This window comes from Mauremys mutica, chromosome 4, assembly GCF_020497125.1.
Source record: "Mauremys mutica isolate MM-2020 ecotype Southern chromosome 4, ASM2049712v1, whole genome shotgun sequence".
Lineage (NCBI taxonomy): Eukaryota > Metazoa > Chordata > Testudines > Geoemydidae > Mauremys > Mauremys mutica.
The window spans coordinates 10,033,302-10,042,327 of NC_059075.1; the positions used below are offsets into that span (position 1 = coordinate 10,033,302).

The following is a 9,026-nucleotide window of genomic DNA, read 5'->3' on the forward strand; positions in this document are numbered from 1 at the left end:
AAAAGCCTTCCTAGCAAGCCACAGAAGTTTAAATATGGCAAGAATTTAGGTAATGCATATTAAAGGCCAGAAGGGGTGTCTACCAAAGGACAGAACAGATGAACTACAGAGAAATGAGGACCTCATTGGAGAACAGCCTGATGCATGTGACCATTGGTCCCAGGAGTAAAAACAAACAGCAAGGTCCACTTTCTTTGCTTCTACAGGAAGCACAACTGGAGCATTCACTAACCCGCTACTTGAACTCAATTTAGAAGGAAGCCTACAGCAAGATGGACTGCACTGTTTTGGCCCTGTAAAGCACAATACGGCTCTCCACTCACCCCTGTTAGCTGAAGATATTAGGAATAAATTAGGCTTAAGACAAGTTACTCTAGAATTGCAGCTATTGGGTGCAAAAAAAAAATCAAATCTGGAAAGACCTTTTCAGACAAGCTAAAAGCTTAAGCATGTCCAAAAACTAATTTTATCTACTCCTGCATTTAAAACTAATGAAATTTAAATGGTAAGTCTTAAAGTTGAAGATAAGTTAATTAAAAGTTGCAGCAGGCCAGCCTGACCTAGCTTGTTTGAAAAAAAGATGCAGCTATCCCCCTTCTAATGGTCCATATTCTCTGACAAGCTGAGGCTGAGAGAACAACAGGGGTTACATTTAATATAGGAAAAGCATGAGGTTCAATAGTAACCTAGTTTACAAAACATGTGGAATAAAAACTGAGTTGAAAACTTGATTAATTCTTCCACATAGGATAATGAGGTCCTAGCTCCTTTCAACTACTCCATACTATGAGCTAGTTAAACATGAATTCCTTTAAGTGGAGAGGATTTTCCAGGAGGGGGAATCTTCTGAAGAGACTACTCCACCAAGCAGCAGCATGGGAAACTGGTAGTATAGCTGGTATGTAGTGAACTGAACAGTAAGATTATTATGTGGGGCACTAGATTCCTAATAAGTTACATTCAGCTGGGAGAAATTACTCAGGTGGATTTGATTTAAATCACTAGTCAGGAAGACTCACTTTAATCATGGTTTTCTACATAAAAGTGCATTCTTGTTGGTTTTTATAACCTTAATACATATTCTTCACAACTCAGAGAGGTTTCATTTTTAGAAGGTACACACTACATTTTTAAACAGTGATTTATTTTGAAAACTTTTCAGGTTAGTTTTACAGCTACATCAGAAAATAAATGATTGTTTCATTTGCCACAGGTAATTGAAGCATTTATTTATGAAGCCATTTAGGGAGGTGAACTCTCTCCAGTTCAACAGGTTAATCATTAATATTTGGAAGATTTTCTTGCCATGCTGTATGAGGAGAACATCGCCAGACAAATAAAACAATTTAAATGTCTAACTGAAACAACGTTAAGTATTCTGGATGTTTTTGTTCAACAGCAAACATAATATTTTAACAAAACAAGCATATGTCCCTCACTTCTCACATTTATCTCCAGACTTTCTCCTTGTCCAGATCAATTCCACCCCTAACAATCTTCTATTCATTGAAATTTTTGAAACTTTGCACTTTGAGGTAAGGGATTGACTCTGCATACACAAATTTGCAGAGGGACAATAGAGTTGAGGTCTATTTCTCACCTCTATATATTATTTATTTAAACACATTTTTGCTGTTAACAAGCATGTTACCTCTGGAGACACAAATCTACAGTTTGAGAACTGCAAAACTAAGCATCTCTGATGGTATCTTCTAGACTGAGCACTGAGTCCTATTGGGTAGATAGAAAGATTAGCCTAAATAATCTATAAAAAGCCTGTGGAACCTCTAAGATTGGGTCCCTAATCCATGAACTATTGGAACTCATTTACAAATCTTTTCTTAAACATTACATGAATATATTGTCTCATACTATAGAATTAAAATTTATAATCCCTATTCCATCATGAGATACCTTTGAGCTATAATGTGTCGTAATTAAAACTAGCTTTATATTGCTTTTTTTGAGGGAAAAACCTTTTTATCAAAAAAATCCAATTTAAATTAAAAAACAGATTTTTTTTTATTTTTAAAAAATCATTGATTTTTATCCACCCTGAAATTACTCAAGCACCATGGAAATGTGTAGGTACTTGCATCACAGAAAATACAGTACAGACAAGCTGATTTTCCTTCCCTCTCTAAAGTTTATTGACAGTGAGTTGGGACTCTTAGCAACCTCCAACTTTGAGAGGAAGGCTTGCATGAAGCAGTGGGGAGGGGAGGGGAGGGGAGGAGGAGAATACACTGATCACCCCAAATGGGAAGGAGCTGGAGCAGTGGCCTTGCACCCTTCCCCCTTTTTGTTTCTAAGACTAACTTCAAATAATTACAGTTAATATACTAAATAGGTCTTGGAGCAGACAGCACAGCTGGATTACTTAAAAAAAAGCATCTGGCCAGGCCAAGCTCCTAGAAAAGGTTGCCTCTGTATAGTCTAAGGGGAAGGCGTGGCAAGTTGTGCCACAAGTACTTCAAGGAGGTTAGAACTCTGAAGCCTGAGAATCAGATGGCTGAAGGTGTGAGCAATACAAGTTAGCATTATCTAGGTACTTAGATCTTCCATTACCATGCTACCTGAGTACCTCAAAACCCCCCTGTGAGATAGGACTATTATCCTTGTTTTATAGATAAGGAACTGAAGCACCGAGAGGCTAAGCAACTTACCTAAGGTCAGAGAAGAAGTCAGTGGCAGAGTGTCCTAGCCACTAGACTATCTTCCATCTCCAGGTGCTTTTACCATAAAGTTTAGCTAAACAAATTCCTCCTACGCCCTGCTGGAAGGAGAGGCTTACAGGTCAGTTAATTTCTTTGGGGGGGGGGAATCTGTTAAAGTCGTACATTCCTTTCACTCTTAGAGAGTCCATTTTCAGGATCTGATTCCATTCACATGCAGCACTCCCCAGAAAGCTGCAATCTGAAGTCACATGAAGAACATCAGGACAGACATTACTTTAAAAGAAATCCTTAGGGAACCTGTTTACAAACGTATCAAGAATGAGTCATATGTAATACTCGAGTTGTACACTTAAGGCAACTAACAGACATGCCTTAATTGTGACATTACATAGTAAGATGCAGGCAGCCTGAGTTGCCAGCAGGAGAGATGTGCTAGCCCAGAAGGACAGTGTCAACAGAACCCCCCCACCATTTAACACTATTGTATATAGACTAACATTTCACATACAATTCTCCAACACTCCTTACTACACAGGATTTTTAGGAATACAGCTGAACAAGAAATTTGTCCTCTGTAAAAGCCATCTCCATTCCTCTATCTGCCTTCAGCAAGTGGATCAGCACAGCAATCTTGAGACAGGTTAGCGTCCTCATCCTTATTTCAACAGATGACTCTAGTGTCATGAATACAGCACTTTCAGCTTAGCATTCTGAAATAAGAAACCCCTGTCAGAGGTGAGTTGCGGCAGAAAGCATTGTAACCATGGAAAGATACTAGGTATCTGACTAAGGAGTTGGTTTGAAGTAAAGCTAGGGGAGAATTGATATTTTATTATACCAAATCGACTATTAGACAAAGAAGAGGCAAAAAGTCACTTTTTTTAAATGTATGACAATTGGAGCTGATCTATAATGATTTATGAATACTGGATGTTGCCTTGGTTACTGGGATGTTTGCTGTATGAATATATTGATCTAGTTCAACAGGGGGCCATAAGGAAACAGAAGGGTTCAGGATAAGCCACTTCTCCATAATCACTTGTGGGTTGTTAAGAGACAATGCCAAGACGGGCAAAGGCTCAGGAACACAGGAGATCAAAGAACTGTGGCAAGTTTAAGGAGTCTCTCTCAAGATGGAGAGGGAGTTTGGGGAAACCAGGGTGACATACTCTCAAGAAAACTTGTCTCAGGGGCGATCAGCAACATGCATACACACCGGTTTTCAAATCCTCTTTAAATGCTTTGTTCCTACTGTTAAAACAAACATATTGTTTGTTTTAAGAAAGCTGGTTGGTCACTGGATAGCACTGATTGCTGACTTCTAAAAAGAACTGTCAGACCTGCTGAGTAAGCACAGTACACAGGCTCAGTGTAAGTGTGGGAGAATTGTGGAATTCCAGAGTGTAGGTAAAAACAAAGGGCCCGAATGGGCACACTCAGAGACCAGAAAGGGGCAAGAGGTGCAGCTAGAACTGTAACAATGACTGCACACAGTATCGCCCCATGACTGCACCCAGTACGCCCCATGACTGCACCCAGTACCGCCCCATGACTGCACCCAGTACCGCCCCATGACTGCACCCAGTACCGCCCCATGACTGCACCCAGTACCGCCCCATGACTGCACCCAGTACCGCCCCATGACTGCACACAGTACCGCCCCATGACTGCACATTAAATTATTTTTGAGGTAAGGAAAGAAATGAAGGAGAAAAGCAAAAACTGAATAAAATAAAGTTTATATCTTGAAGTGGATTGGACATGTGTGGAAGCTTGTACATGATATATTATCCCTAAATAGGAGCATCATCATGCAAGTCACTGTGGATACAGCAAGCCTACTTATCACCCTCCCTAGCTATTACTGTACAGCAGTTATCAAATTGCATCATCTGCTTTATAAAATGTTACAAATCGTTTTTCATAAGTAGCTCTACTATTTAAATACCAGATTAGACACATTTACTCAGTACACAGTTGTTCTCAAGGGTAATATCCTGGTACTTCAGATGTCCCTCTATGTATTCAATTAGTGTAATTTACACATTCTGAATTCAAAGTCAGTCTTCATTTTTCCACAGAGGGGGGAGACAGAGGAGAAAATACAATTAGATCATTGTATATTTCAGCTGCTGCAAACTTCTGTGCTTCATTCCTGACTGGCGTGAAGGGGAGGCTGCAATTCAAGCTTGGCTGTAGGGGAAATTAAAGTGTGAAGTGAGTGTTCAAGCAACAGTTCTCCAATCTACAGCACATAAATTCACTAAATCATAGTACAGCAGCAGATTACTGATTAGCACAGTGATTTAAATGCCAGACTGACAGGAACAGTCATTGTCAATCAATTGTTTATGCCTGGTGTAGGGGTCTATGAATAATAGACACATATAAGCCCTTGGGACAAAAGGTGGTGGACAATGTTTTGACAAAGATTTTATTAAGGGAATTCTCTCATCCCCTCATTCAGTACTATGGGCACTAATCAGCACAGCTTTAAATACACAAGTTCAAAGATAAAACATAAGTTTTGTGAGCAGAATCCTTAAGAGTGCTGAAAGATGCAGAATTATTAGAAATATTAAGTATTGGATGGAGTACTTGACTCAAATGCAGTGATGATAGTTGTGCTGCACATTTTTCCAGAACAAGAGCCACGAATTAAAAAACCCCAAAACCAACTTACCAATGTCACTGGGGCCCCCTCTTTGGTCCAGCACTTTGCCAGCTTGTTTCCAATCACATAAGGAGAGTTTAAATATCAGCTCAGTTTTGGAGAGAAGGGGACCAGTTACAGCAGCAATCCACATGCAAGGTGGGATCTTCAGAGGAGCCAAGGGAGCTGGGTACCCAAATCCCCTAGATTTGGGCACCAACTTTCCCCTGGGGCTCTTTTGACAACTTCAGCCCTAGACAATATTAGTGCTACCAAGGCAGAGATAGAATAGAGACCTGAAGCATTCTCGTAAGAAAGAGGGAAGGAAAAGGACAGATGAAGGCAGAAAGCAAGGAGCATATTATCCATTTTTAGCAGGTATTAACAGAAGGAAATAAGCCTTCACCTGGTTAGCTATCATGCCTCAACTTTTCATGAGGGAGAAGATCACTAAGAGTTCAGACTAATTGGATTTTCTGGATATTTGGCAGTTTGACCAAGTCAAGGGATCAAGCAGTTTGACAGGAATTAGACAACTCTTCTACAAAAATCTTGAGCTATTTTATCCTGGATCCACCTAAGCTGTTCCTGAGTGACCACAAAAGGCAGCATGCACTAGAGCAGGGGTTATCAGACTTCATTGCATCGCGATCCCCTTCTGACAATAAAAATTACTTCACGATCTTGGGGGAAGAGAGAGAGAGAAGAGAAGAGACACGAACCCTGAGCCTGCCCAAGCCCCACTGCCCTGGGTGGGAGGGCCAAAGCCCAAGCCCCACCGCTCCAGGTAACTAGGTCTTTGATACTGACTTTTTAATGGAGTTGAATTCATTGCAGTAGTTCAGGAAATTTTACAAAAGCCATTTAATATGAAAGTTGAATGGTGCTGCCATGTAAAATGGATTGTTTTAGTCAAGTAAGACTAAAGGTGAACCTACCACATCAAAAGGAGTTCCATCACTGGAGATAAAATCGCTATGCAAAAGATCTGGAAAATAAGACATTTCAAAACTTAAAAGTTACAATGCATTGCTTGATAGCGCTGGAAATGCCATACATTTTCTGCACTTATTCCTGACTTCAGTTTGTTTTCATAGCATTTATCAACCTTTGCTTCTGCTTTTTATAGTGGGATTACACACCCTATTGAAGATTATACAATTAAAAAACCCTCTTGATTAGTATGGTTGTTTGCGGTTGTGCATTCAGCATAATACAAGGATGTCAGTGCAAATATCAAATAGACACTGACACTGCACCCCATTTAGAAATTAATAGTCCTGCAGCAATAAGTTCATGTGTTAACAAGGTCCATTAATAAGTTTAAGATTGTCAGATAAAGCCTTATTTTGATTGTAAAATCCTAGTATTAAACACAAACCATGTGAAATAACCATAAAGAAACCCACCTGATTTATATTCTGGTATGTTTGGTTTTTCAGCCTGACTGAAATCAGTTTCTGACTGGGTATTCTTTTCTGGGCTGCACATGACAATGTCTTGACCTGTAAAATCTGTAGCAGACAGTTCCATCTCTTCTGTAACATCTGGCATTTCTATTTTAGTGTCAGGATCTTTCAATGCTTGAGAATCAACAGGACCTGAACTGCTCCTTTCATCTGGGTGTGTAAACACCTCAAGGACAGCTACGTTTGTTTCCTGGAGAATTAAAAGGGATAAGTAGAAAGTAAGATCACAAGAGACATAAATCAGTTCTGTTTTGTGCTTTTTGTTTTGTTTTAATTTAAAAATGTATCAACTTTAGAAATGGAAAGAAAGCACAAAGTGTACGTGCAGGCCAAGAGATCATGGAAGATGGTACTCCACCATGTGTATTGTTAAGATACAAGGCCTGTGGACTGGAGTTAGTCTATGAATAATTTGTTAAGAGTTTAGTAGATTTACACAGGAGAGACTCTTCAAAACAAAACGGTGGCCACTGTAAATCCATTGTTGTGATTTATTTCAGATGAAAGCTAGTTTCTTTGGTGCTTCTTTGACAAGCTTTTAAAGAGGAAAATGCAAGGTCAATTCTCCCTCCCTGAAGAAAACTGAATTTACACTTACAGCAGAGGTGTCTGAAGAGTATTTTAGGTAATCAGTTCTGTGCTTTGAGGAAACAGTGTAGCAAGAGAACTACCTACTGAGCAATACTTAAGCTTGAAAAGTCCTATAGGCAAGGCTATCTCCCTGAGGAAAGCTATGAGGAACTTCTTGGAGGAAGAGAAGAGAGGCAGTCATAACTGGACAAATGTTTCATATATAAGATCCCCTCTGCAGACAGTGATGTGCAATAAATTCATGGAGAGTTAGATGCAGGTAAAAATAATATAGCATCTAGACATTCTCAGAGATGAAACAAGTGAACAGCAAGAAAACTCTTTGCTTGCTCTTTTAAGTGTAGTAGATTATGAGGATAAAAATCAATGCAGGAGATTTTTAGCAGTTTGTAGGAAAATGGCTTTAAGTTGTTGGACTCAGTTGGGCACAAAAAGGATTAAATGTGGATCCATATAAAGAAACAAAGCTTAAGATAATCTGCCATTCAATACTAATGATCCTATGCAAACATCTCTCCAAACTTTCAGACATTCTGGAGGAACTGGAAAGTACATTCTCCAGATTTAGAATCCATGGTATCCACTGCTTTATGGGGTAAACATTAACAGTTTCTTATAAACTGAAGATAGATCTTTAAGGCACATACATGCACTAGTCAATGAAGACATAACTCACATTAGTTCTCTCTGCTGCACCATCTGTCATAGAACATTGTTCTTCTACAAGTGGGGAGCCACTGAAAGAGAAAAAGACAGTTACCTGTTCTGTAACTGGTGTTCAAGATGTGTTGCTCATGTCTCTTCCACAGTAGGTGTGTGTGCGCGCCACGTGCACCGGTTCCAGAAGTTTTTTTCCCTTAGCAGTACCTGTTCGTGGGCGGGGGGGGGAAGAGGAGGGAGGGAGAAGAACACCGCTGCGATCCCTGGAGTGGCGCCTTTATATCGCACTATATATATATATATCGCGATCCCCCCACCCTCAGTTCCTTCTTGCCGGACAACTCCAACAGAGGGGAAGGAGGGCGGGAGGTGGAATAGATATGAGTAACACACCTCGAAGAACACCAGTTACGGAACAGGTAACTGTCTTTTCTTCTTTGAGTGCTTGCTCATGTGTATTCCACAGTAGGTGATTCCAAGCTATATCTGTTGGAAGTGGGTAGGCGTTCGAGTTCCCGGGACTCAGTATCACTCTGCCGAACCCAGCGTCATCCCTAGTTTGGGAGATGATCGCATAATGCGCAGTGAACGTGTGAACTGAAGACCAGGTGGCAGCCCTACAGATGCCCTGGATAGGAATAGCTGACGAGGCCTGAGCTCTTGTTGAGTGCGCCCTGATGATCGGTGGCAGGGGAACCCCTGCCAGATCATAGCACATGTGTATGCATGAGGTGATCCAGCGAGACAGGCGCTGGGTGGAAATAGGCTGCCCCTTCATATGCTCGGCCAAGGCAACAAAGAGTTGTGAGGATTTTCAGAACGGTTTAGTCCGATCCAGGTAGAAGGCCAGTGCCCTACACATATCGAGCGTGCGAAGGCAGCGTTTCTCATTGGAGGAATGGGGCTTGGGACAGAGCATGAGGAGAAAGATGTCCTGTTTCTAGAGGGAGTACCAGTCCTCAATGCTGATATGGC

General features: G+C 40.7%; 1 protein-coding gene across 2 annotated transcripts in view; it reads right to left on the reverse strand.

The window, feature by feature from the left end:
• Nucleotides 1-4,401: 4,401 nt before the first annotated feature.
• DLGAP5 (DLG associated protein 5) overlaps nt 4,402-9,026 on the reverse strand; it is a 46,917-nt gene continuing 42,292 nt past the window's right edge. For both annotated transcript variants that reach the window (XM_045014175.1, XM_045014176.1), the window contains 4 exons: nt 8,068-8,128; nt 6,741-6,990; nt 6,270-6,319; nt 4,402-4,871 (listed from right to left, as the gene is read on the reverse strand). In XM_045014175.1, the coding sequence (XP_044870110.1) occupies nt 4,746-4,871; nt 6,270-6,319; nt 6,741-6,990; nt 8,068-8,128 (487 nt within the window). In that variant the 3' untranslated portion in view covers nt 4,402-4,745. The remainder of the gene's footprint in view (nt 4,872-6,269; nt 6,320-6,740; nt 6,991-8,067; nt 8,129-9,026) is intronic.